Raw genomic sequence first — 27719 nt, 5'->3', positions numbered from 1 at the left:
TACCGATACCTCCGTACTATAAGAGACAAGATGTATAGTAACGGCAGTTCAATTTAGGAAGGGCTGGAACTGGGCTGCTAGGCTTTCGGGCTCTCACCGATTGAAATGACAGACACTAGGGTACCGGATTGAACCCTGCGGCCTTCTTTTGAATAGCAGTAAGTGAAAATCGGTTTCGTACCCGTCCATCTTTCCGTGAGGTGCCTGCCGGCAGGCTCCAGGTAGCGGGAGACGAGGCCATGAGGTTGGATCTTTGTGCGGTGATGAATGGTATGAATCTGTGTCACGGAAAGCTACCGAAAGACTTGAGGCCTTGATTTACCAATGAGTTGCTTGCCCTACCTTGACTTGGGCACGCAGAGCTTACGATCATTTGATTAGGTAGATTAGGTAGAAGTGAACCTGGGAATATCACCTATCATTTGAGGCTTCACATTCACACTCTTACAAAGATACTGCATTCTGCGGCCGTTTGAGGAGGCCTAGTATAGTGAGAATACAAGTATTCATGAGTCGTGAATGAATGGACTTGCTGCCGAATGGCGAGGCCCAAGAAATGGGAAAAAGGTGGAGATGGTGGTGTGAGGTGAGATTCGAAGAAGGCATTTTATTTGATGTTGTCATCTAAACATCTTTTACGGTTTACCTCGTTACCATCCGTTACCCGTGCTTTATTTACGATCTAGATGGTTTGATCAGCAGCGACCATGAGTGAGATGATCATGAAGGGGAATCTTAAGATTAAGCGAAGGGAAAATGCCACAATTGTAGGATCAATTAACGACTCCCTTGCCTGAAGATGATGAAAATAAACAAATGATACCCCCAAAAGGGCTTTTTTCCTCCCACAAGAGCAATACGCGTGATCTTTGAAGTGATCGTTTTCGAGGGTATCACCGATTGCCTCAAAACATTTGATTGGTGCTCAAGGACCATCATTTTCTCGTTACGAGCCAAGCCCTGGTGGTATCAACGGGAAGCCGGAGTTTAACAGATTATTCCAATGATGAGAAAGTGTAGAAACGATGAGCAAGGGTAAAGAAACAATCGTATGCAAAACGTGAGGATATAACCTATCGGCGGCTTTCTTTTTAGGATTTTGATGCAAGCCTTCAGAATCAAGCATAACTCCATAGATGCCCAACCTGATGAGAGCAGGGAATAGGAAGGAGCCAAGACAACCATGTTGACTTTGCGTTCCCATGGGCAATTCTCAAAGAGTTATAGAGAATTAGAGATGGATTGTTTTGATCCAGTGCCCATTTTTCACACAAATCGAGTCGAGATAATTTGTCAGGGACGATGAATTTGAGAGCGGGAAGCGGTTGATGGAGAAAAATCATCTGAATTCTCTTATGGTTAGTTCACACAATTAGATCAGGGTTCTAAGACAACCCCCCCAAAGCTAAAAATGGTAGTCTAATGTTTTTCTACTACTGTATTACCAAGGTAAATTGTAATAGTAAATGCATTTCGAAGTATAAATTGCTAAGACCAAGCAAGTTCTAACGGGTTTATTGCCCTTTTGCGAATGCTTCTCTCGCTTTTTGGAATATTCGACAGAAAGAAAAAAAGAAAAGAAAAGAGAGATAACCGAATGTCGACTAATAGTGGAACGATGTATGTTCTATCTTGTCTATCGAGCTTCTCTTGTCAAAGTAACCTTATTATTAATGATTGTAATCTACTCTAGGTAGTTGAAGTAGTCAGTCAGCCTGTCAGATCTAATCCATTACCTCGGAGAAGGGCATGAATAATCCAATCAAAGCTTGAACCACTCCCTCATCATATCATCCCTCACTCCCGTATCGTATGCAACATCTTGATTTACCTGGGCTCGGGTTCAACTGATCAAATGCAACTTATTCAAGGCTTTGAGCGGGAAATCTTAAGATTCGATTGCCTTGGATTAAAATGCAATTTGTAATGAATGCTTAATGGAGCATCAATTATCTTCTTTGGATCTCTTGGACATTTATTTTTCCCATCTAAGATTTACATCCAAGATGTAAAAGTAGGCACTATCATGCTGCTATGCAATGGAAATGCAAGCACTAATCGTTAGCACCCGCACTTGCCTTGCCTTTCCCGCTTTCATACCGCTGGAATCGAGGTTTAGTCTAAAAGGGAAAGGAGTAGGTAGTCTTGTTTTCTTTTCTCTTCTTCTGGTGTGTGAGTGTATCGTACCGTAAAGTACGACCCCATGCACACAATTTCCATATGGTTAACGATATCCTCCGGGTGCACAGAGTTGGAAATCTACGTATCGCGAACAATAGATCATCGAGATCTTGAAGAGGTGATTAGACAGTCCTAGACAGACCCATGAAGATATACTTCGTTACTTGACAAATAGAGTAATGGGGAAGAGGGGAAAGAAATAATAATAATGAAATGCAGTATATAATAATTAAATAATCAAGACTAAAGTGCCATCCATATATCCATACCAATGTATGTAAAGAAGAAATAGCATAAAGTATCTCATAAATCCAAAGGCTAGAAAGTCTCCACAAGTTGATCTCTAGGTTCCTTGAGACTTTCGACTTTCGGGTAGTACGATAAATCTCTTTCCCCACCCGCTGTCATGGCCCATTGCCCATCATTTCATCCACTTACTCAATTACAAGTTAAATACTTTATTTGGCCCATTCATCTATCGACGCATTACTCAAAGAAGTATAGTACACAAGAAAGAGAGCGAGAGAGAGAGAGAAAAGAGAAGGAAGGGTCCATATTCGTAACCATGCTAATCGCATCACCCCCCCCCTTCACCCCTTCACTGTTCCCCTCCAAAAGTACTTATACCTAGTATCATATCATGTCATGGGTGAAGGATTGGGTAAAAAGAAAATAGACAAAAACAAGCACTCGTAATATGGATGGTAGTATGGTGGTATCGTAGTATCGTCGTATCGTACTAATGTAGATTAAGAAGAGCTAGAAGAGCTAGAAGAAGAAGAAAGCCGCATCTTGAAGGATATTATCATATATGTCTCATTATTCATTAACCCATTATTATTATATTAGTATTATTGTTATTATTATTATCCCCATCATTATTATATTTTATCCATTTCCTTATTTTTAAAATCATCCGCGACGACCCATCCATCTCATGCCCTCACCTCACCTCATTATCCGTTCTCCCAGATTTCCAGACCCCTCTCCCAAGATATCCACATTATCTAACCCATATCTACCAACTACATTCTTCTATTTCTACCTGCATACTTGACCTACTTTTCTAACGTGCTTCTTACTTCTCTTGTCTGCTGCACCGACTGCAAGCTCAAGTTCTACTACTTGCTGCACATTTCACTGCAACTGCAACTGCTTGCAATTCTGCACTACCACTCCTACCACCATACGACCCATACGACCACTCGAACCAAAAAGGGACCCAACAGACTTAGACTTCTTACAGTCTTTTGTACCTCCATTCTCCACTTCGGATCAAGCCATACAATCCCTTCCTGCTGTTTGTCTCGCCCGAATTACATCGGAACCCAGACTCAACCCACTCATACACCACCACCACTCTTGTCCCTCACATATCAACTGAGCATCTCCCACCCAATTCCTACCTCAAAATATTCATATCAAACATTACCATCCTCATAAACAGTCACCTCTTTGTTATTCTTGTCTTTTTCTTTGACAGAAAAACACAGCAAGTGATTTGACTCTTCACTCAATCATCTCATTGATTAATCCGCCCCAAACGAAATTGTCTTTTTTCATATCCCCTCCCTACCCCGATAATTCAAGTTTTCGTGATCGTTGACGATCTATCGATAACATTTATCTTTTCTCACCGCCACTATTTTATCTATTTCTACCCCATCTCATCCGAAAATAACTTCGCTTCCCTCAAACCCACCCTCTTCCTTAACCACATCACCAACCCACCCTCACAACAGACCACAGCAGGAACTTCTTTGCTATGGCTGCCTTCCCAATGCACAATTACTACAGACAATCGTCATTATCTGTCGATACTCAACCCCATAACTACTTTGAAGAGGACGAAGGAAGCATTCTTGATGATAACATCCTCGATCACTCTGCATTAGATTCCGGCTTAGAAATGTCTCCACCCATGGATAATAGCAGGCGGGAATCCTTTGCAGTATCTTCGACATTGTTCTCCCCCAAGGCTGATGAATGGCAACACGTCGACATGCAACCAATGGCATCCAACAATCCCTTTGTCGAGCACAACAGCAACAACCCATTCATGCGTATCGAGGCTGCACAAAACGCAACATATGGACATTCGAATCACGGCTGGGGCATGGGAAATGGTTCGGGTATGAGCACACCAATGCAAGGTCATGATGGGCTTCCATCTGATTATGAGGTCAATGTTCCTATCTTTCAACGTCCCGTGCAAACACCATTCACAAATCCTGGAAACCATCAACTACCTCTCTTCTCCGCCAATGGCTCAAGTCATCCATCTCCACAAAAGGACTGGTCCGTTTCAGAGATGGATCATCGTATTCCAAAGCGTATGCGCCCACACAGCCCAACTCTTCGATCGCATCCTGAGATGTCTAGAAGGGGTGATGGTATCCGAAAGAAGAATGCCCGTTTCGATATTCCAGCCGAGAGAAATCTCACCAACATTGATCAACTCATCTCTCAATCCACCGATGAGCAGGAGATTAAGGAGCTCAAGCAGCAAAAACGTTTGTTGAGAAACCGACAAGCAGCGTAAGTGCATCATATGGTCCATTATTTACATCCATTGACTAATCTTTCTCATAGTCTTGACTCACGTCAACGAAAGAAGCAGCACACTGAGCGCCTTGAGGACGAGAAGAAGCACTACACTGCTTTGATTAACGATCTCGAGGAGGACTTGGCCGAAGCAAAACTTGCTTTGGATGAGTGGGCTCGTAAAGAGCAACACTACCAACAATACATCGAGAGCTTGCAGATGGAGAAGGAAGAGATGGTGCGAACTCACACCCTCGAAACCGGCGACCTCCGCAAGAAAGTGAGCGTCCTCACAGAGCACATGCAAAAGATGGAAAGCACTGCCATGTCAACTGTTCCCAGTTCGACTGGCTTCTCTGCCGACTACTCTGACATTGATGGTCTGAACATGGATGGCAATTGGGACAACATCTCCTTCCTTAATGACTTTTCCATGGAAAGTGAGATTAAGGTTGAGAATTCGATGGTTTCCGCCAAGAAGGTCGACACTTCCCTTCTTAGCGAGCCAGAGAAGCCTGCTGCCCAAGGCCTCCTCTTGATGTTGCTCCTTGTCGGTGCTTTTGTCGCCTCAAAGGGTTCTTCTCCTAGCATTCCTAGAATGTCGGATGATGTTCGTGCTGCATCTGCAACACTTCTCGAAGACGTGTTCAAGGATGCTGGCATTCAACAATCCGCTTCTGCTGTCTCTGGTGTTACAAACGCAATTGCACCTCTCCCATCTGGTTCCTGGTCGACTACTCAAAACCCTTCTTTGGGAGGCAACGAAATGGTCGGCGTCACATCATCAACTCTTGGAGATCTTGCCAACAGTCTTTCGCAACCAACAGAAGAACAAAACAACGAGCAACTCTTTTCATTGTCTGCCGCACAATACAATGGGTTGACTTCGCAAGATTTCCTCGACAATTCTCCCGCTACAAGATCAACATCTCAAGGACGAAAGAATCTCGGTGAATCACTTGCTGCCATGCGATCGAATTCCAAGAAATCGGCCGCAGAGGTTTACACTCGATCATTATTATGGGATCAAGTTCCAAGTGAGGTTGTCAGGAATTTTGCTAAGTTGGTCTCGGAATGTAATTCCAGGAATGGTCCAGAAGAGTGCGATACCTCATCGGTGTTAAACTTTTCCAAGTTTCAAACCTAAATATGTCATCCAAAAAACCTCTACTTCGACACACAAATTCTTTTTACTCTTGGAATAAAAACTTTACGGCTTTTACGATTTTACGGCTTCATTGCGAACAGAGACTTGTTTGCTCACGCATCTTCTCTTAATGTCTCAATTTGTTAATGAGCGAAATAGCGAGCGTTTGAATTTTTTTACTTGAATTTTCTATTTTATGGCTTAATGGTTTTATGGTTTACGGATGGTTATTTTCATTTTTCTCCTTTTTTTCTCTCTCTGTTACTGCATCATCGTCATCATCGATCATAGTTAGCGACGGGTCATCAAACTTGGGACTTTTTCTTAATTTCATATTGATTATTATTATTTTCGCCAGGCATAAGACGAACATCAGATCGCAGCTGGACAGCAATGGGAATACATATATTTTGTAAATTGGACGGATGGGGATGGAGGATGGGTATTCGGAGGAGATGGATCTCTATTGGATTGGAAACGGGTCATTGGAACGGAAGGGGGGTGGTACTACTCTACGCATTAACACATCGCACACCACAAGCTATTTCTAGCAAACCAATTTTTCCTTACACATTACCACTCAAAAGTTTCATTACGACTACGGTTATCACGAACTATTTCATGAATATTATTTTAATCAATACCTACCAACGACATAAAGATACACTCTATACGCAAATACCCCTCTCCAGTTTGTCCAAATTGAAGCGTTTGCTTTGAAATACACAATCGATGACTATCTTCGCATATACATACATCCTATCCTATACTATCCATATACCAATTCAGAATGTTTTACGTTTTACGATCACTCGCGATTTCCTTTCCAAGACTCACTCACGATGAGCAATGACATGCAATCATGACTGATGAATGAATGAAGAGAAATGAAAGATCTACCTCGCGGTATTATCGAAGAGATATCGAAAGATCCAAAACACACCACATCGGCCGATTGCGATCAGATCATCGGGCTTTCCTTCTTAAAAATCTCCTTTACAGATTTCGGATATGTCATTTTGATGCAGTATTTTCTATATCTCAAGGGACTGTTTTTCTTGTACCTAATTCGGTCCTATCTGTTGCTTTTTGCCTTGTGTTGTCTATCATGGAATGGGGGGATGAGTTACTTGTTTAGAAACTCAAGTTTTTGTATTTAATTTTGACTTTACTCCACATATACCGTAGGATGAGATGAGATGGAACAATCAGATAGGAAAAAACACGCAGGAAAATAGTCAATAATACATGAGATTCATGTTCAAATTCTTCCCTCTGCTTGATGTGATAGTGACAATGATGCCTAGGTAATGACTGTGATACAAGTACTTGTTTGTGACTAATTACTGCTGTGTTTGTAGATTGTGTTGCTTGAACGACTTTCAAGGTTTGTCTTAGGTTCGTTCTTCTGGTTTCACCCCCGGATTCTGTAAACATGTACTTGGCCAGTCATGATGGAATTTCTTGTTTCCATGTTTGCCCGTGCCTTTCTCGTTTATTTACTCAAATTCCGATTATCGTTCCTTCTATCTATCGATATCTCCGAACCAAACACCATGTGCCCACCAAACAAGCATCAAATCAGCATGTTCTGATCTCAAAAAAACCTAACAACCAAATCTCCCTCTCTCCCTCCTTCCATTCCCCCACAATATTACCAGTTCTCTCCTCACATTCTACCTTCCCTCAACGCCACTTGTTAAACCGGGCGATCCAATGACCCTTCACTACCAGCCAATCAAACACACTCCCTTCCAAGTGTTTCACTCCCCACTCCCGTCCAGGTTCTCGAAAACGTTTCGTCCAATAATTACCCCATCATTTCTGTAAAAACACACTTGTTTCTTGCTCGCCCCATACTCTCTACCCCGTGAAATACCGTGGTGTTTCATCTTTCAATAAAAAAGTAAAATTCTTCACTCCAAGGGTCATGTTGGGTTTGTGGACCTCCATTTCCTGCATGTGGTGAGTTCTCCCCACATCTTTTTCATGACTTACCTAGCTAGGTAGTGTCTTTCAACCGATTCCCACCAGTGGACCCACTACTCTGCTCCGGATGCTAGTGCTGTATGGTAATGGAGATGTATGTATGTATGTATGTATGCATGTAAATGTATAGATCGCTCAATTCGTATTCCTGTCTCGCATGTAGATACCATACTATACATGTACATCATCGTCGCTAGACCATCATTTTCCAAAACTTAGACCCTAGCCGCATTACCCTCCGTTTAATGCCGAGTCAATGCTCCCATTCTTCCTCGTCAAGACTCAGGACTCAAGACGCGAGAGGATCGAGGTCCCCACTATCGCTAATACATCTGCAGTAGATCGCAGTAGAGTGCAGTAGATACTCTTCACCGCTTACAATGGGATCACATCTAACCTCTAAGGTAGAGTGGCAAAGGCGATATGTAGTTTATGTTTATACTACTGCAAACTTTTGTCTCGCAGCTTCGTAACTTCGACAGAGATCCGCAAGTCTACGCTAGCAGATAGAGATAAGTGTTTTAGCAGCGGACGAATCCGGTATACAATCGCATGGCATTACATTTACATAGCATCGCATCGCAATCGCATGGCATCGCATAGCATAGCATAGCATATAGATTTCTTTTCCATACACTTACATGTCATAACATTTGTATCTTCGATTATAACCTCTTTAGGTCTTACATACGCATACACATAACATCACAATACATAGCCATTTGCCGTGATTTTGGCAATGTACATGACAGTAACATCGCATAGCAGTACATGGCATATACATGACATAATATGCAAGACCCTTTTTCTTCAACTCAACTTCGAGTTCGCCACAAATGCAAATCCAAACGCGAATACCATCATGTAGATGCACCATGCAAAAATTCACGAGTGCCTACACATATCACAAATGACAAAAACCTTCAATGGCGAAAATTCTTCACAACTCAATCTAAAATCACGTGGATTATACGTATTGTTGATGTAAAACCATAACGGCTAGACCAGATGAAAGGAGACGGACATCCGTGGCCGTATTCCCAGCCACAGATCGTTCATTCGTTCATAGTCGGGCCCCATTCATCCCAAGATGTGAACCGATCCGAGATTTAGACGGTTCTAGTACCCTCACCAATTAGTGCTCCCAATATGATACAAAAGCCCAAAATGTAATCGAAAAACTTTAAACAAAAACTGCTAGGGCTATTTTAAATCACTCAAGCTCACTGCAAAAACCCGTCTTGCCGTCATACTAATCATATTCCATTCTGCCATATCACATTTTTTCAACACCCGGGCCACTTCCAAGCCTCCAACAACGCTATGAAAATCCTCCATCCTTCCCGCACTTTAGCGTCCACCCACCTTCGCAGCGACCCAACATTTTGCACTGCGGCGTTGAGTTGTCCTACCATACATGAAATACATACGTATATGACGCCCTTTCCCATCGCTCGCAGCCTCGCATGCGTACGTAGATAGCCCAGTGAAACTCTTTCGAATTGACTCTTCGGATTGGATCTCTACCATCATACTGAAAGATGAAACGTCCTAACTCTGAGCCCGGGGGTACCATGTGAGAACGAGCGAATACATCATACTTGAATGTTTGAACGAATGAGAAAATTCAGAGAGAAGAACAAAAGCCAGGACCCCAGTGGTAGATCAATGTACTACATGCAGTATGCAACCCACTTACAGCTACATACCAATAAATCAGGCATGAGATAAGGCAGCTCAACAGATCTGAAACTGAAGCTCGAAACAATTTCCCATTCAATGCTTCGACGCCCCGCCATAATGGATTACACAAAGCTTTTGCTGTGCTGTGCCACCTGTGGACATTCAGCACGACAAAGACTGCTAAGACGAAAGCCTCGTGAGCATACGAGTCCAGTTCCTGTATGTCTCAGTCATGACTACACCTGACCTGCGTTAATTTGGGGTTGTCTGATGAATTCACTCGTGCTCATGCTTAATTACTTAATTAGGTAAATGCTGACTGCAGCACAAGACTCAACTAAAGTAAATTAAAGCCAAAGCCAAACCCAGCTAAGCCAAGACCCTGATAAACCAAGGCGTAAAAAAGAGAAGTTAAAATCAGGTTTAGTTGATGAATGTTGAAATTTTATAATAGAACTAGTATTAATAGAGGTATAAATCAGCCAGCCCACTTCAGACACTAATTCAATGTGACCGTTTCGATTTTGATGAAATCAAAGATCAACGAATGGTATTACCCAATACCAGGCCCATACACGAGGAAAAGCCCCTAGCCCAACTGAAGTAACTAAAATAACTAAAGACCGTTCGTTCTCTCGATCCGACCCGGAGCTTAGCGAAGGAAAACAAGTAAGAACGCGTGAACCAAACTCATTAGTCGTTCGTCCAGAAAAGTATCTAGTATCTCCAAAGAGTTACCCCACTCCCAGTTCTTATTATCTAGAACCTCCGTATTTGGAATTTTACTTCTTAGGATTGTATTTATCCTTCCAAATCCTACATTCATTGTAACCAATAAATATCAGCAAACATCTCTTTACAGGGGTACATTTCTAACCGACATTGCCGAAGAGACAATGAGAACCAATTGATTTTTCGTACCAATGTACCTCTAAAATGCACGAAGGTAGTGGACGCATATCGTCGTACCCCACTTATTAAAACAATGAACGAACGAACCATCACTAAATGACTGGGAGCGGGACTGCCGCCGAAAAGCATACAGACCATAAGATAACCAGGCTGAGACAAGAACTTCATACAGAGCGGAAAATTTCCAGAGGGGGTTTCTGCAAATACTGGGTCCAAACATGAAAAGGGAAAACTCACCAAGAATTGCCCAGTGTTTTTACACCCGCATTTTCGGCCTTGCGAAGATAGTACGCTGCTCGGTACTGCAAGAAATTTGAGTTAGCACTGACAATGGTAACGGAAACCATACCCAGAAAGAACCATCAGCCTCATCTTATGACTGGCTAGGAATATTTCGAGAGTTTGCAAGGGGTTAAGCATTCGGTTGAAGTTGCATGAAGGTGGCCCCATTGCTGCCCAAAATGCGACGTAAGGGAACCATGCGTACAGCGCAAGCCACAGTAGTTGTTTGTTGGATCCGAAACTGGTGTTTGAGTGGATGGATGGGAAGTTCTGGCGAACCACGGGCGAACTTACTTTATCTTTTTACAGCCTGGAGAGAGCAGTGGTCAGTATATTAGATCAGGCAAACGCGAAGATTACGAGCTCGAGGTCGAACTTGGTTGTTGGGGAGACATGAAGACGCTTACCAAATCCTTCTAAGTAGCATCGTGCAACCTGTGATGAATAGTTAGTTGCCTAGATCAGAATCTATGTACCACAGCATTTTAGCCCGACATGACTGTCGGCAAATTTTTGCTTTCAAAGTAGGAAGGACAACTTGGTAGGCTCACCTCATTCATACTATCTACGGTAATGTCAGTGAATGGCCTGATAATTGAGTTTTCGCCAGAGCTTTATGCATACCTGTATCTCCAAGTTCTGCAGCAGTTTGGTAGTACTACAGCGACGTTAGTAATGTACAAGCGGGCTTCTCCGCGACCCAATGATTTGAATCCACTCACTTTCTGAGCTGCTGTTGGATCTTTTTTGACCCCCCAGCCTAGAGAAGACCCAAAATGTCAGTATTACTTGATTAGGAAATTCGTTTTTTGGTACTGCCGTTGACGATCAAGGGGTGTATAAAAATCATTCCCATATAATTGAATCGTGGCAGGAAGCTACCAGAAAATAGCTGACAACTCAGTGGAATATCCTCACCATTTCTGAAGCAATTTGCTAGCTCATAAATCGCAATGACAAGCTCCCCCTTGGCAGCTCCCCCTTTCATTTTTCCGGATTGCAGCGCAAGCTCCTCGACTTGTCCACGAAGTCAGCACTATGCCAATATGAGAGATCATGACAGATAGGAACCTATGTGAAACGTGACGGGATACTCAGGGTAGGTACATACTTGCTGCTGCATTTGATGCTGCTGCCGAAAGGTACGTGACGGCTTCGACTGGACTGGCTTGACATCCCCAGCCATGTCTATATTGTTAGTTAAACCCCGAAATGGTAACAATCAGATTCAGAAGAGATCGACTGATTCCTCGATCAGGCGGCGTGATATAGGCCGCATAAAGGGTCGTCTTGACGTACCTGAGAGCAAGACCCTGTATTGAATATTAGCAATTGGATCGGAGTGTGTCCCTGACCGAAATCTTTGTTGGCAAGTCCGGCAAGGTCCAAGAAAACAAAGTTGATAGAGTTGGTGGGCTAGCTAAAGCTTCACCAAGTCTACGTCAGGTGAAATTGTGATAGAAATGAACCAAGTAGAGCTTACATATAAGACCTGAGAAAGAGCATTATTGGCACCATGAGGGTCTGCCAATATTTCAAATAGCTTTGTTGCTTCTTCTAAGTGCCCTTCCTCATGAAGTCGAATAGCTTCCTGGAGATCATCGTCCACATTTCTGCTAGCAACCACGCCTGAAGGATTTCTTCCCGGACTTATTGCCCTCGGAATTTATCCAGAATTCCTATTCCTATGATCTGGTGGACTGCCACAAGATGAGCCTGGTCTGCTTATTGACCTCTCATTCTGCTGTGCCAATATTGTAGCTCTCTTCTCCCATTGTAATTCCGCATCTCTATCACCTATCGCGGCCTCTTCCACTGTAATCTCCGGTAAATCACTGGGAACATGCGACGATCCTACCTCATGCTTGCGCAAACCAAAACGTTCTGATATTCTTTTACTATTGTGCGCTGATTTCAACGTAGATCTATCACTAACATGTGAAGAAATCGATGCGCCAGATGTGCCCGAGTTTCCCGATTCGCGCGAGTTGCTCCTGGGCCGTCCTCCAAACAATCGACTAGTTCGCAATTCATTATTCGGTTTGTTCACTGACACCGAGGGTTGCAGGGATGATTCCGAAGAAGAGACATTTGGTGGTGATATTACTTCTTGTGTATTTGTATCCTTGTGTCATGTTAGCCATGTTGTAGCAGTGAGGGAGAAGTTGGTACGCTGCATGTAGCAGCAGGCTTACACTTCTCATGAATGTGAAAACTGGACCAGCTTCTGGATCGGCGCGTGGAGAATGCGCATCATTTCCTGCGGTTCTATCCTTTTTCTTTAGTAAATCAAGAAGAGGCATTTTGTCATGTTAGTTCAAAGATCTGAGGTTGTTGTTGGGAATAGAAACAGTATTGTCTGCGTATATAGCCTTGTGATGACTGAATGAAATTACCACTGAATGAATATGGCAGTGTGTGGCTTTCCAGCCGCAACGGTTGCCAAGGATGGCTGCCATTACTTACCTAGGTATTATTCAATTACAAGGTATGCAAGGCTTATTCTGTCGCAGAATAGCAGATTGTCGCTGCCGTAGATCTTTTGAGTTCCTGGATGTCTATGCTTGAATTGTTTATGCTGTGGAAAGGGGCGCATTTGGACTAGTATTCTATGCAAGGTTATCACGCAAGGACATATCGATCTATTGTTCTGATTGTTTTCCCAAAGCTCTTTGCACAGGTGATTTAAGAAGGTCAAGTAATTATTTGTGATACCTGAAATATAAACGTCGCTATTTATGTAGTTTTCAAGGGGCATAGACATTTGAGGGGTAAAAGGAGTATTTTCTCCGTTATTATTGTTGAACGAGGAAGCCCAACTTCGAAATTGTATGTGAGATTTACATGAACCCCTTCATTAGTCTTGCTCCACCTTCAATTTGTTCTCGGTGATTACATAGAGAAATGCCTTTTTTTCACGATACCTTTGCAAAGATACTTCGATGTAGAGTTAGGAACACTGAATTTCGTAGAATCTAACTGAAGTTCCACAACTTCACAAGTAGGGAATCTTCCAAGCTAGCATCTGCATCATGCTTCATGAATATTTTCTTGGGTATCTCATATTCAATAACTGGCACCTTCTTCACGTCCTTCGCTAACTCGGATTCAAGCATCTATATCACGTTGTTAGTAAATCCGCTGCACACAAGGTATATGCTGACTTACGCTTCCGTAAGAGTGATCCAGGAAATCCTCCAAATTGTATGAATGTTTGGTAAATTGTTCCGAAATAATTTTGGCAAGTGTTGCAACGTTGGGATGATAATGTGATTGCAGTGTGACAATTTCCCACAAGCTACTGTCGATTGCATTGGTCAACATTGGATCTTCCTCTTCCATCAGGAATGGATCTGAGAGCCCCTCTTCCTCTAAAGTTTTCTTCGCTTCAGCCCCTCTAGTCTCTCGATGGATCATGAATAAACACGTTCGGTGCTTCTTCAATAAATTATAGATCCACGGCACAACCGCAACGACGCCAGATGGAGGGGAATGTAACGTGAGTCTGGAGAGCCTCTTGATGAAGCTTGCGACAAGTACTACTGGTAAATGCGTTGATGATAAAAAGGTATCCAAAAGTCGGAAAAATCTTGAGCGATGCTTCGAATGCAGAATACCCGTGTCTAGCAGCGAATAAAGCTTTCTATAGAACGATGGGTAGTCTAGATTCTTCTCTTGAATGAGATAAAAGACACCAGAGAGTGATAGCAACGACGTTGATCCCCCAGAATTGTATGAGTCGGTCAGGAAGTCCATTAAAAGTTCGGGTTTGGTAAACCATGGCGCAATGAAATCGGTAATTTTCGAAAGGATCATTTTCCTTCTTTCTTTTACCATCTCCATATTCATCACAGCTAACCATGCTCCTTGCGCTCGCTTCTTATGTTCCGTTAAGGAGTAGAGTGCGTGCGACTTTTTCTTCGGTGCGGGAATGTAAAAATCTTCGAGTTCGTCCTTAGATTCAGGGACTGATGATATCGATGTTAAAATCTCATAGACGGTATCAAATGAATCATTGCCTAAGTTTCTAGCTTCGGAGGCCGTAACCAGTTTTCTAAATAAATGTCAGTAATTGAGAATATGTAGTAAGAAGGCAGTCCTACTCTATAGCTTCAAGTGTGTAAAATCTAACATCATCGTATTCCTCAACAAACTTGTCACTGAACTCTTTCCTAGCAATGCTATCACTCCCAGGACGAATGAGAACCTGAACTATATCCGTAAGAAGGTCTGTAGGAAAACAGTAATCCTGACCGTTTCGCAGATGCTGCCCTTCAATCTTCAACATTCTCATGCAAAGAGTTAATCCCGTGGATGCGGTATCTTCTTGGCTCAACATATCAAGAAGGATAATCTTGTATTCTGAGTATCTTTCCTTGAGCCATTGGATCACAGTCGCGTCCTTCACAGCAGTCTCTTTGGTTTTCTGTAAACCCCCAACTACTATCAATTTCGTGAAAACCCGGCATAACGATACCGCGGCGAGAATTGACGCATCGGCACCTTCAGAATCATCTCGTGCAATGCCAATTAGCCTTGCAATGTTGTTATAATGCTTCTTCGACTCGAAGATTTCGCTCTCTAGGAGGAGAATTTGCGCCTGTGGATCTTCTTCACTATCCTCGGATCGTGCCCGTTTTGAAGGCCCTTTTTCTGACACAGCTCTCTTCCTTTTTGAAGGGCGTTTCGAATCAATAATTGCGCCAGGCATTGTTAAATATGTGACGGAATGTACTTTGCCAATTCTCTAGAAATTTATTTCTCTTATCGAGATAATCCAGAAATATTTGTTAGATCCTCAGGCACCCTTACCTAAGAAACTTCAAAGTGAGGTGGGAAGCGAATTCCGAAAGAACCTCGTCTCAAGCCTTTCAAGCAATTTGAGCTGCTGTACAATATCTCCCCTCATATCAAAATGGCATCAAGACTATTGACAAGAAGCGCCTTAGGTATGTGACACATATGGATTTGAGAAATATGCCACAATTGCTACTGGTCGCAATTGACTGACAAAACGTAGGGGCCGCTCGTCTTCGACCAGCTCTTTCTTCCCGTACCCTCCCGGCCCTCACATCGATCTCGAGTTCGCGATCATCTTCCTCCAATGTACCAGCAGAGGACCCTAAGAAGAAGGCGCAATCGCTCCTTGACTCTCTCCCAGGCAACTCTCTCGTTTCCAAGACTGCCATTCTTTCCGCAGCCGGAGGAGTTTCCCTGTACGCCCTCAGCAACGAGTACTATGTCGTCAACGAAGAAACCGTTGCTATGTTCTGCCTTTTGAGCATTTGGGGATCTGTCATTAAGTTCGGTGGACCATTGTACTCTGAGTGGGCCACTGGTCAAGTCAACAAGATCAAGAACATCTTGAATGCTGCCCGTGCAGACCACACTGAGGCCGTCAAGACTAGAATTGAGAGCGTCCAACAATTGGGCAGCGTTGTTGATATCACCAAGACACTTTTCGAGGTTTCCAAGGTATGATGGGCTGTGGAGAATGGAATATTGCGGGAAGTTTTACTAACGTAATTTACAGGAAACCGCACAACTCGAGGCCAAGGCTTACGCACTCGAGCAACAAACCGCTCTCGCTGCTGAGGCCAAGTCTGTTCTCGACTCATGGGTCCGATACGAGGGACAAGTCAAGATTCGCCAACAAAAGGAACTCTCAGAAAGCATCATTTCCAAGATCCAGAAGGAGCTCGAGAACCCCAAGGTCTTGCAACAAATTTTACAGCAAAGTGTTGCTGATGTCGAGAGTATGTAATTTTTCACTGTTGATATTTGACAAACACTAATCCAGCTACAGAGATTGTTGCATCCAAGGCTTAATAGATTAGAGAAAGGTCATGGGCCATTAGGCGTTTCTTTACTCTATTATGTTTTCAATAAGATACACCTGTGCCATAGTCGACGAAAACATTTCCACCCATGCATTAATTTATTTCAAAGTCTAATGATATGTGCATATGGGCTCATACAATGCCTATAGCGCCCATACTCTCTGTCAATGCCAGGTGAGAATGTCACTTGTCGTAGGGGTCAGAATTGGCCCTTCAATCTAATGTCCGTCTCGCTGCTTTTGCAATCTCCTGTAGACTCCTGAGAGGGTCCAAGACACTGTCATGATCTGTACCCTTCAACTGTTCACAGTCCACTGCGATATTCGCAGTCCAATTCTCGCTAGTCCAACAATTTAGGAAGTATTCTTTTCCCTTCTCACCAATCATTATGTCCTCTTCAGCAAAGTAAATTTTGACATCCAGCCGGGCACTTTGATTCCTTTCAACTCTCTGAGTCCACAGTTCTACCAAGTTCTTAACCATTTCTTCGTAATCTTCGCAAGCATTCCAATTACAGTCATCTGTTTTCTTCAAACACAATCGAGCCTCATCATTTAGGCCTGTCGTATCTTCCAAAAATGCCCACTTAAAAATTAGACTATCCATCTCTTTTTTTATCTCTTTCGATACACCGTACGCCTCTCGAACCTTCTTTTCGGCCGCCATCTGGGATGCAGCCCCAGTTGCCGCAGCAGAAAAAGAAGATTTTAAAGTAGAGAAGACCGACCCTGAACTTGCTATCATTGGCGTAGCGCTGTTCAGAACAAAATTCATAACCGAGCCCCAGTGGTTAATCATAGTATTGGGAAGCTTTGAGACAATCTGAAGAAAGGTTGTCGATGACAAGTTTTGATGAACCCAAGGAGAAAGCAGGGTGATCCTGGGGCGTTTTGGACAGATGATGTGAGGGAGAGTGGCAATGATGTTGAGAGCATATATAGTCCCGGCGCTATGGCTTGCAAGAGAAACATGCTCAATGTTCAGGTGCTTGAGGAGAAGAGGAACAGTCTCAAGATATATGGGCAGCCGGTCTTGGAGTGGAACGGAGGTAGAGCCCCCGAAACCAGGTCTAGGGAGGCATTAGTTTAGATAGTTTCGTAGCTTCATGGGCAAGCCATTCTTGAATTCTTTAACTGACTGATATTGCGACTCATCATCTACGAGCCACTGGGCTCATCGATACTCGGAACGTCAGATTGGAAATGAGGGTGTCTTCAATAGACTGGCCACAAATTCGCACAAATTTATATATATACTTGGACTCTGGACAACGTAATGGTGAGCGCAGCAAGGATCAGACGATACACAAATACCCTGCAACATAGAGGGCAATGTCACCACCCACCTGTCAATAAATATCATTCTCACTCCTTCTTCCATGGCTACATGATCAAAGGAGAATGCCAGCCATCTGATTCCTAGCATTCCCACAACAAAGAGAATAGTCGGCGCATTCTCGTCTGATGGTCCTGCAATGGCATAGGATACCTTGAGCTCTGCGTGCTTTTCTGTTGCCGGTAGTCTGAGAATCTGGTGGAATTTGATAGGTGCTAAAAGCTCCCTTGCCTCAATTTGTGCTGGCGTTAACGGCATGGTGTTGTATGTTGGGATGGAGATTGTGTTCAAGGTTGACAAAATGCCTTGCGAAAGTTATGTTCGGGATACAATAAAGGCCTTACCTAGGTTGCCTAAAGTGGTTACGCGTTAAATCCTGATGTCAACAGTCACATAATCTATTACATAATTTATCGATAGACTAAATTGGATTTGATGTTAAAATCATTTGAAAATAAATTCTTATTATAATGTTAACTTTACTTGGATTTTGCTGACCAAGCGGCGTACAGCCAGCCTCCTTCATCTAGATTTGAAAGTGATCACACTAGCCTTTCTTCATTTCCGTTTTGACAACGCCTAAACACCATGCGTGAATGCAGATTTAATGACAGAAGGAAGTTTTTAGACGAGAAGGACACTGGAAGAGTTAGTTTCTGTAAACTCTATTGGAAGGACATAAACTTACGCGTTAACACATCCGTCGTTTTCAGGATTGTTAGTAATCTGTGCCCATCTACCCCAAACGACTTTTCCTCCAGCTGTAACCAGACCCAAATCAGACACGTTGACCTCAACAATAGTACCCCGGGTGAGAACACCCAATTGGGTGTACATTGGGTTCTGTGGGTTCTTCTTGACGCTGATGATAGGTAGTTGTACAGTCACACCGAGCTCTGGGTGAGTGACGTTTGCCTGGGCATAATTAGAATCTCCGTCAGGTTGAGCGCAGTAGAAAGAACATACCTTCTTGTAACGTAAACCCATAGGTCTAATGAATCGCTCATATTTGACAGGTCTTCTTGTGAAGTCGGGACCAACGAAAGTTGGCTAAAGAAAATCAACATCAGCATATCGTCACATGTTGAATTGCTACTCATGAATGTATCAGAATGGCATACCTTCGTGATCATACGCTTCCAGCTCTTCTTCGCGGTCTTCTTTCCAGTCTTCACCACCTTGAACATTTCCTCCTCTGCGATACCTCTGACTTTAGGTAAAGGCACACTAAACTTAGCAGCCTTCTCTGCTCTCTTGTTTTTGATTGCGCTCGACAAAGCCTTAGCATTGGTAGGGTTCGATCGATCGAGTAAATATTGTGGCAAGGGTTTGGTCGAAGGTTCGTTTGGCGCAGAAGATTTCACATTTCGTTCTTCGTGAGCCTTGATTTGCTTCTTCATTTGAATCTTCTCATGACGCCTCTTCTGTTGATACAATTTCGCACGGAGACCAGTCAATTTCTGGGCATCATCAGATGCTTTATGGCCTTCTCTTGCTGCCTTCTTTCTCGATCTCTCTTCATGGTCAAGGCGGCGACCATGTAGCTTGCGCCATCTTTCCATATACTCATTTTGAGGCTATTGATAATCAATTAGTATTTTCCAGTGTTGATAAACAGTTCCAGACGTACCATGATGAATTTTAATAATGGGTGATCGTGGAATTTTACGGGCTCAAAAAAATTATTAGGTCGAGGCTCATGATTATCGATAACAAATTTCTTAGCGCAAAAATAAAATCTCGCTTAGTCATCAAGCTTCAAGCTTCAACAAGTTCAACAATGTAGAATTCAGATACGAAAGACTTGATCGAATATACAACGTTCTCGACCTCAAGATGTTTAGTAGAACGATGAGAAAGTCCTTATTGGACATACGGATACCAAGTGCAACACTTCCACCCACCTTCCTTTTACCAAGCCGAGCACGGTTCTTCAACTCTACAACACAACATGTCGAACCACCCATCGAGAGCAGCCATGCTAGCCCATCATCTGCAGCATCTTTAAAGCCAGAGAAATCCTCAATCGCATCTTCGGCACCGGTCGCGCCCTCTTACACCGCCACCTCAGTCTCGCTTTCTCCCTCAGTCAAGGAGATGCTTCCCCTCCTCACTGCGCAACAATCGCACTTCATAACCACACACATTTACAGTCGGCCCTACCTTGTGACTGTAGGAGATACAGTACGACTTCCATTCCGTATGCCCGGCGTGGTTCCTGGCGATGTTCTCCGCCTCAACACCGCTTCAAGTATTGGATCAAGAGATTACACGTTGAAAGGAACGCCTTATCTTGATGAGAGAATATTCGAATGCAGAGCGAGAGTCATGGGCACTGAAGCCGAACCAATGAGGATCAAGGAGAAGACGAAAAGGAGAAATAGAAAAACAAAGACCGTCAAGAGCAAGCACAAGTACACTATATTGAGAATTGCCGAGCTCAAAGTCAAGACAGTGGAGGAAATTGAGGGTTAAATTCGATCTTGTGGTATTAAGATTATGTACTCTCTTCGGCTGTCTGGAACTGAAACTAAGACCAGAGTGTGAATGGGTTCAGGATTGAGGGAAGGCCACTGTGGGGTTATTCTGCAAGTATATTGCAGGTATGCGTGGCAAGCTGTTGTCATTAGTAACACAGCCTGTTCTATATGTTGGGATGGGATCAATGTACTATATCAAAAATACTCTGGATCAGCGGAAGTAGACCCCAAAAGAAAACATACACCAATATCTTTAGCGACGTGGTCGATGCACAAAATATGGCCTACATTGGGCAGAGCACATGTGAAGTCACCTGGGTTGGCCTTCCCATTCTCATACCCAAATATTTATCTCTAAAAAAAGCGAATTAGTAACATTTCAATCTGTATCAATGTGTTTCTCACGTTCAAAATTACATGCCATTCACTTTCATAATCATCTACACTTATTCTGGTTGTTATCAATGTAATTTTGTATTGCTCGGCAAGACATTGGGCTTGCGGTGGTTACCGATCCTTCTCTTCTATCTTATAAGATCTGCCAGCGATCTAAGTGAATCCCGTGATTCTCTGACCTACCAGAGGTCGCTCAATCCCATGATTCCAAGGCCGCCAAATCTTCATCATCATCAGTGTCAACTTCTGCTTTCTTTGCGGTCTCAACCACTTTTTGCATCTTCTCCATTCTCGCGACACTCTCTCTGATGTCTTTCAACGCCTGCTTCAACTTTTCGGCGGTCCTATCTGTTTTACTTCTCTTAATCTCACATGACTTGCACACCTCGGTGATTTTGACAGTATGCATTGGGTGAGAATACATTGTGTCGCAATCAATGGATGTGGTTGGCGATGTGTCAAAGGCAAGTTTTTGGTTACAGGCTTTTACTTCAGTACCCCAGCGGGTGTGGCCGCACTGAATGAAGATCATGCGCTTGTGAATACACATCTTGCTGGTTGATTGGATCTTTCCTGTTATGAAGAATGATGCTAAAGATGATGTTGAAGCTTTGGTAGGCGTTGCTGGAAGATTTGATGTTGTAGTGTTGATAAGTTTGAACTGGAGTGAATGGGGAGACATATGATGGATAATAAGACTGCATTTATAGACATCCTCGTTGAGTTGTTCTGGCAATATTCCTACATTGATGAATACTTTGGACTGTTCTTCATATTCCTTTGCATTCTATATCCGCTTTGTTGTCCCACAAGAGAGAATGCATTGTTCAGTACTTCTCTTCACTTCCTTTGTTGTGAGAACAAGATTCACTTACGGACAAAGAAATGAACCGTGAATCTGCAACAGAAAGCATGGTCTACCGACCTAGTTTAAATGCTCTGGAGTTTGCGCACTCATATCATTATCTAGGGATATTTGGGAAATATGTCGGAGGGATTCGCTTCGCCAATACACAAGGCATACCTCCAACTCCGATTGCAAAATATCCACACACGAGTCTAAATTTCATATGAACGATCTTGAGAATTGTGCTACCAAGCTGCCGAGAATGGCAATAAGTGCTTTCATGCTTTGATGGAAGCGATTTGAAACAGTAATTCCAGAACTTTCGAAGTTTGTTGAAGACGCTATTCATATCAAGCTTGATAATGTGTGCTGAAAAGCTGTAACCGTAGTGGTTCTCCTTTAAGTATACAATGCTGAGACACGAATTTGAATTTAGGTATTAATGCTTCCTTGAATAGGCTGCGCAATGGGCATCTGCAGAGCAGGCAATTAGCCTTGTGGATACCTCTGGAGCAACATTCTTGATCGATTATTTGTATAGTAAACTATTTGTAGATTGCCTTTGGGTATATACGATATTTGTGCACTTTCTGAGAAAACCGCGGAAAATCCATGAAGCGCGTTATCAAACAGCAAAATATTAGAGCGCAGAAAGAACCTTTGAGACGGAAGCGAGAAGTGTATACGAGTTGGGTGTCAGAAATATTTTGAGCTTGGCGGGCGCAGATGAAGTAGATGTGGCTTACTAGTATACTAATGCAGGTTAAGATGCTAAATATGGTTACCACTAAGTTGATTTTGTGTTAAAATCAGTATTCTGAAGGGAAATCATGGAGGCGGATGAGGAATTCAATTTTCTCACGGCTTATGAAATATAGGAATGTCTGAAAACCGCTGATGTGAAGGGATGTGGATGCAATGGTGAAAGAGCAGGACTTGGTCCAAGTGCATATACCGGCACCCCGCGGGCATCAGTGCAAGAGAAAATGGAAGCGGCATTGTGTTCGATAGAGAGGGAGTATAGTGTCCGAGTTGCGAAGGACAAATTTGAGTTTGCAGCCGTGAAGGTGAATACTTAAATGCAGGCATTTATAAGACTTGCGAGAGTAGGAATGAGAGCTAGTTTTGTGGCGACAAAAAGGGGGGAGCATTAACATTGGCGCTGTGAGTACAGGGGTGTTTAGACCTAAGAGAAGGATAAGAATGATGTCGAAGAGAAGAATGCGGAAGAAGGTTAGGCGAACAGCGCGGTAGGCGGCTTGACGAGAGTTTTGTGCATCACTTGCAGTGATGCCAAAGAGATCTTCCCTGAGAAAAGAAAAGACCGTGCTTGACATTACACTCTGGAGGCCGAGAAATTTACCGACAGATCCAGCTGAATCCTTAATAGTCTAGGCTGGGGAGAGTATTGTCATCAAACAAAGGAGCAAGTCATACATATAAGCCCGATCATGCTTTTCGTGAACTACCACGTGATTATCTAATACACAGACTGGGGTTCATCAAACCCCTCCTGCATTGTACTGCATATGCACCCCTACCACCATATGGTTATTTCTCAGGTATTGGACAAGGGCGGCTCCGGCATATCTTTTATGAATGGCATATTAAAACAGGTTCCAGATTCGGATCTTTACTTATTCTCATAGCTGGAGGTATCTAGAACAATATCTCATAGTGAATTAACAGTGAAAGAATCATCAACAGACTTTCAAGGAATCCAGAAGATTCATACAGGTAGATGGTTAGAATCTAATCTGTCTTGTAATTCTCCGTACGGCAAGCTCGAGAAGGTTATGTACTAGTTTGTGGAGAAGCGACCCTGATTACAATTCTTAAAGCTGGGAGTTTGCTGGAAATACAACACAAATATAAACACAAATCACACACTCACATACACATACACCACCAAACTTATTCATCCAACACTACGACACACTCGCCATCTATGCCTCCATCAAAAACAGCTATCAAAGTTCTCACTATTCATTCAAGAACTCGATAGTTCATTGTAGCCAAAACCATCCGCGCCCATTTTTGACTGACCATCCTATTCGAAAATGCATCGTTTCTGCAATTTCGTCTCTCGGTCAAAATTGTCACAATGGAGTATCCAGAATCCTCACCAACCATCCCACCTAGGGGCTTCTCTTTTGACTACGAGGTTCTTTACTATTGATGTGAATAATGAGATACCAAGCAAGGTACACCTTACTCTATTCCCAGTCTTTCCCTGTTTCATCTTCATATATCACTACTCTGCATTACACTCTTTCTATATCATCCCCTCATCAGCCATATATCACCACTGACATATTGCCATCATAATCGTTGATTGAATTCTATTTCATACCAGCCCCATACTAATAACTATTTCAGAACAATTCCAAGCGACCTTTACCCCTTGAGTATCAAGAACAGACACTCTTTCCAGCTCAAGAATGGGATAAGCACATCGACAAACACTCTGGTGAATCGCTCATCACCAGTATTTCAAAGCCTTACGATCGTCAAAACAAAAGGTTGTTCGACCTAGACGAAGAGGGACATTCAAAAACGAGAACAATGATTGAGCCACTCGGAGAGCACCATGAGAAATTGGAAACGATGCTTGAGACACTCAAAGAGCGCCTTAAGAAATTGGAAACGATGCTTGAGCCACTCAAAGAGCAGAATAAGAAACTGGAAACGATGCTTGAGATACTCGAACAAGACTCTGAGGAAATGAGGACAACATGGGAGAAGGAAAAACAGGAAATGAATATGGGAGAGTTTCTCAAGGCCCAACAATTGCTTTTCAGACTATCAAGAAACGGAAAGAAGAATTATTGGAAGGAGTTATGGCCAGCGATCTCAGAGTCTCGAAACAGGAATGCCCACAAACTTGATCTGTTAATATCAATCAAACAAGTCACAGAGTATAAGGACTTGAACTTTGGTCTGATTTTCGACGCTATATTTGGAATTTCTCGGGAGGAAGTTCAAGCTTTGTTGGAAATGGACGAACGTTGTGGTGGAATATTCCGAGTGGAGAGTATTGTGGAATACCATGGAACGCTTTACGCTAGACAAATACCACAAAGATTTCTCCCACTATTCAAGCAATGGCTGGAAGGAATTCGAAAAGTTCAAAATCAGATTGATGATAGGACAGAATTGACCGCCTGTCGAGGACACGCTACATTAACAGCATCGGCGTTGACTTCAAGAATTGATAATAAACTTCTTCAAGCAGTCAAAAGACTTGGCCGGAGTTGCGAAGAAAGTTATATAGAAGATAACTTTCAACCGGCCGAGAGTAATCACAGCAAAATAATCGCAGAAGATTGGAGGAAAAGAGCAATTTTGTCCAAGTTTAGAGCGATACAGGCCAAGGCAAAACAGGACAGTGCGGATGTGGAGACTCATTCGAAGTAGGAGAAACTAGTTCCAATGAGTTTATGTTTTCGGAATCTAGCTGATTGAATAGAGAATAGGAAAGGAGCAGAGAGGTGAGGTTAAAGGATCTGGAGGCATCGTGGCTTAGGGTCTGAGTGGTACAATTTCATAGAGAGCGATTTCATATCGCTCTCTGGATCATGAGGAGATGCAGTATTTGCCAACTTAAGGGGCTTATTTACACACAAACCCAACTCTTCTGATAGATCATTATGACAAAAGCAATTATTCAATTCAATTCAGGGTCTACAGTGATAGAATATACCCAAGTACTTGTGACAGAGAGAGCGGCTTGTATTTCATGAATGGATTGCAGTAGAGTCAGTGGGTACGACGAGCTCAGTGAATAGGAAGGGAAGAGGAGTGTATTGGCCTAATTTGATAGTAGACTATACTATACATATATAAACCCCTATCTATCTAGCTATGATATTTGATTATAGTTATAGAACGGGCAGTAGGGCAAGTGATATCAAGATATGCGATTTTACTGGAAGGAGAAGATTGATAAGAAGAATTATTGGAGAAATGTAGGATAAAGATGAGTGAAAGGGGAGAGATTGTAGAAAGACACTCGAAATTTTGTTTTACGTGGAGCGCAGGCGGCTGCTAAGGGCGAAAGCATGTTACTCTAATCGCTCTCATTCTTGATTGAAACATCAGTCCCACTCGCGTAGAAGTTTAGGAAAGTCACAAGAGAAGAATTTCTAGATCATATATTCCTGTGCGCTTGCTCACAAAAATCTTGACAACGGTGTTTGACAAAATTGATTACATATATCACAGTAAGAGTGTCAGTCAAGAGGAATAAAGGTGTCATTATTTTGATTCAGGCATTCGTAATATTTTTCATTACTTATGTCGACCCCGCTTGAAGCCATCAAGCTATCATAAGCGCCTACAATGTCCCATCCCTCGTTGAAAATTTGAAAACAGAAATACAAACGCTTAATCCTCCTTCAAGACCTGAGCGTATTGAGTCTTGTTAATACGCTCTGGCTTACCAGCATCCAATCCCTTGGTACCGATCTTCTCCTTGGAGTATCCGGCAGCGTATGGGTTCAATCTCAAGAGAACTTGCTTGTTGAGCAAGGGGTTCTTCTTTTGAACACCAGCACGCTTGGTGAGTGCGGATCCTCTAGCAGCACGGATAACGGATTGCAATTCGGAGGAGTTGATGAGACGTCCAATATCGGCTTGGGAGACAACGTTGGATGGGAGGAGGAAGTCCTTCTTGAGGGCAGATGGGGCGGTGGTGGTACCGTAGATGTTGTCAAGAGCCTTGAAGGCAGCTGAAGACCAGATGATGAAACGTCCGAGATGTCCACCTGGTGCCAACTGCAACAAGTTCAAGGAGAAAACATCACAGGTCTCAACACCTGGGAGGTTACGGAAAGCACGGACAAGTTCCTTTCCGTCAGCGTTTCCGTCATAGACAACGAGAGGTCCACGTCTTTGTCTGTGACGGCGGCCTCTGAGTTTACCCTTACCGGCACGGAGCTTTCGGGATCCCTTGACCTTCTCAACATCGGCCAAAGCACCGACAGTCTTGAGGAGACCAGCAGCGGCGGAAGTGCGTGCGATCTTGGCACCCTCGAAGACCTCGGAGTTGATAACGAGAGGAACTTCAGCGACTTCGGAGATTTGGTGACCACGGGCGAAGAGGAGAGCTGGGACACCGGAGGCAGCGAGGGCAGAAACGGTTGCGAATCGCCTGTAGAAAATTAGTCAAAGCCTAGGAAAATTTTGAAAAGCAAATTCTCACTTTTGTCCAAGGTTGATCTTTTGGTGCCACTTTCTCCAGACCTTGGTAGGAGCGAACATGCGTCCAGATCTGCACATGTTACCGAAAGCAGCTTGACCAGCACGGTGGGTTCCACCACCAGAGACACGAGGAATACGGGCAACAGCACGACCTGAGTAGATACCACAATTAGCTTGAGCCCTTCTTCCCAATGTAAAAATTTTGCCCTTCAAATTCTCGCGCGCATTCCTCCCAACTCTATCCATTGCTCAAATCGTCCATAATTTATCAAATGTTCGCACTAACCGGTACCCCAGGACTCAGCAGAGGTTTGGTGACCAGCCTTCTCGCTCACAGCGTATGGTTGACGCTTGTTCTTGGCCATTCCAGTGTGGACGGTCTGAACGATATCAGGTCTGATTGGGGAGGTGAAGACCTAATTTTCAATTGCCGTCAGTTTCAATCCTCCAAATGTTCCATATTTAGTAGCCAAATTCCACCAAATCGATATTGAATATTTCGCATCGAGGTATCCGTACCTTTGGGAGGGGGATAGTGGCGCCGGTGGCCTTGCCATCGGCAGACAAAACGGAAACGGTAGGTCTGGAAGCCATCTCGACGAATTGATGACCTGTGTCGTGGTTGTCGTTGGTTGTCGGAAAGGTGTTGATGTTCTTCGAACTTAATTTTGTTCGAAAAAAACTTGTGGGAGAAATTCGTTTAGCGAATTTCGTTTATGAGGCCTGAGGCCACAGTAAGCTTTCCCAGTTGAGCTATACGAGCCAATCCGAATATGCGCTAGCGTCATATTGTTCTCTCAAATGTAATAGTGGGGACCTTATTGATCATCAAGTCTATTATCTTCCACCACCTAACAATCACTCATTATTAGGAGATTAAT

The 27719-nt window shown here is 43.2% G+C and overlaps 10 protein-coding genes across 10 annotated transcripts; 4 read left to right on the top strand and 6 right to left on the bottom strand.

Annotated features, from left to right (window-relative positions):
* The first annotated feature begins 3100 nt into the window (after positions 1–3100).
* On the top strand, positions 3101–5903 carry EAF02_007363 (uncharacterized protein). The gene is made up of 2 exons (XM_038903411.1): positions 3101–4719; positions 4774–5903. Exons 1-2 carry the CDS (start codon positions 3947–3949, stop codon positions 5870–5872), a joined length of 1872 nt encoding a protein of 623 aa, XP_038756890.1. The 5' UTR covers positions 3101–3946; the 3' UTR covers positions 5873–5903.
* A 4423-nt stretch (positions 5904–10326) lies between these two features.
* Positions 10327–13041, bottom strand: EAF02_007362 (uncharacterized protein; the record flags this gene model as incomplete). The annotated part of the gene is made up of 13 exons (XM_038903410.1): positions 10327–10360; positions 10694–10758; positions 10806–10828; positions 11146–11173; positions 11290–11303; positions 11363–11396; positions 11461–11498; positions 11657–11755; positions 11850–11926; positions 12038–12051; positions 12222–12354; positions 12472–12863; positions 12934–13041. The coding sequence occupies 13 exons, from the start codon at positions 13039–13041 to the stop codon at positions 10327–10329; spliced, it is 1059 nt and encodes a 352-aa protein (XP_038756889.1).
* Positions 13042–13713: 672 nt separating this feature from the next.
* Positions 13714–15449, bottom strand: EAF02_007361 (uncharacterized protein; the record flags this gene model as incomplete). Its single annotated transcript, XM_038903409.1, has 3 exons — positions 13714–13854; positions 13907–14792; positions 14842–15449. The coding sequence occupies 3 exons, from the start codon at positions 15447–15449 to the stop codon at positions 13714–13716; spliced, it is 1635 nt and encodes a 544-aa protein (XP_038756888.1).
* A 204-nt stretch (positions 15450–15653) lies between these two features.
* On the top strand, positions 15654–16567 carry EAF02_007360 (uncharacterized protein; the record flags this gene model as incomplete). Its single annotated transcript, XM_038903408.1, has 4 exons — positions 15654–15687; positions 15759–16213; positions 16272–16494; positions 16545–16567. The coding sequence occupies 4 exons, from the start codon at positions 15654–15656 to the stop codon at positions 16565–16567; spliced, it is 735 nt and encodes a 244-aa protein (XP_038756887.1).
* Positions 16568–16791: 224 nt separating this feature from the next.
* EAF02_007359 (uncharacterized protein) lies at positions 16792–18171 on the bottom strand (the record flags this gene model as incomplete). The annotated part of the gene is made up of 2 exons (XM_038903407.1): positions 16792–17647; positions 17924–18171. 2 exons carry the CDS (start codon positions 18169–18171, stop codon positions 16792–16794), a joined length of 1104 nt encoding a protein of 367 aa, XP_038756886.1.
* Positions 18172–18537: 366 nt separating this feature from the next.
* EAF02_007358 (uncharacterized protein) lies at positions 18538–19546 on the bottom strand (the record flags this gene model as incomplete). Its single annotated transcript, XM_038903406.1, has 5 exons — positions 18538–18553; positions 18602–18828; positions 18880–18963; positions 19035–19490; positions 19544–19546. 5 exons carry the CDS (start codon positions 19544–19546, stop codon positions 18538–18540), a joined length of 786 nt encoding a protein of 261 aa, XP_038756885.1.
* A 203-nt stretch (positions 19547–19749) lies between these two features.
* On the top strand, positions 19750–20388 carry EAF02_007357 (uncharacterized protein; the record flags this gene model as incomplete). Its single annotated transcript, XM_038903405.1, has 1 exon — positions 19750–20388. The coding sequence occupies one exon, from the start codon at positions 19750–19752 to the stop codon at positions 20386–20388; it is 639 nt and encodes a 212-aa protein (XP_038756884.1).
* A 594-nt stretch (positions 20389–20982) lies between these two features.
* EAF02_007356 (uncharacterized protein) lies at positions 20983–21471 on the bottom strand (the record flags this gene model as incomplete). The annotated part of the gene is made up of 1 exon (XM_038903404.1): positions 20983–21471. The coding sequence occupies one exon, from the start codon at positions 21469–21471 to the stop codon at positions 20983–20985; it is 489 nt and encodes a 162-aa protein (XP_038756883.1).
* A 2225-nt stretch (positions 21472–23696) lies between these two features.
* EAF02_007355 (uncharacterized protein) lies at positions 23697–25053 on the top strand (the record flags this gene model as incomplete). Its single annotated transcript, XM_038903403.1, has 2 exons — positions 23697–23840; positions 24016–25053. 2 exons carry the CDS (start codon positions 23697–23699, stop codon positions 25051–25053), a joined length of 1182 nt encoding a protein of 393 aa, XP_038756882.1.
* A 747-nt stretch (positions 25054–25800) lies between these two features.
* On the bottom strand, positions 25801–27432 carry EAF02_007354 (uncharacterized protein; the record flags this gene model as incomplete). Its single annotated transcript, XM_038903402.1, has 4 exons — positions 25801–26788; positions 26840–26990; positions 27125–27254; positions 27358–27432. 4 exons carry the CDS (start codon positions 27430–27432, stop codon positions 26023–26025), a joined length of 1122 nt encoding a protein of 373 aa, XP_038756881.1. The 3' UTR covers positions 25801–26022.
* Positions 27433–27719: the final 287 nt, after the last annotated feature.

This window comes from Botrytis sinoallii, assembly GCF_014898435.1.
Source record: "Botrytis sinoallii strain Bc 23 chromosome Unknown BSIN_012, whole genome shotgun sequence".
Taxonomy (NCBI): Eukaryota; Fungi; Ascomycota; class Leotiomycetes; order Helotiales; family Sclerotiniaceae; genus Botrytis; species Botrytis sinoallii.
This window is presented reverse-complemented; position numbering and strand designations above follow the sequence as displayed.

Excerpts from the sequence above, each read along its gene's own strand:
- EAF02_007363 (XM_038903411.1), top strand. The coding sequence starts at position 3,947 with ATGGCTGCCTTCCCAATGCACAATTACTACAGACAATCGTCATTATCT. Across the intron at positions 4,720-4,773 it reads TTGAGAAACCGACAAGCAGC|TCTTGACTCACGTCAACGAA; the intron begins GTAAGTGCATCA and ends TCTTTCTCATAG.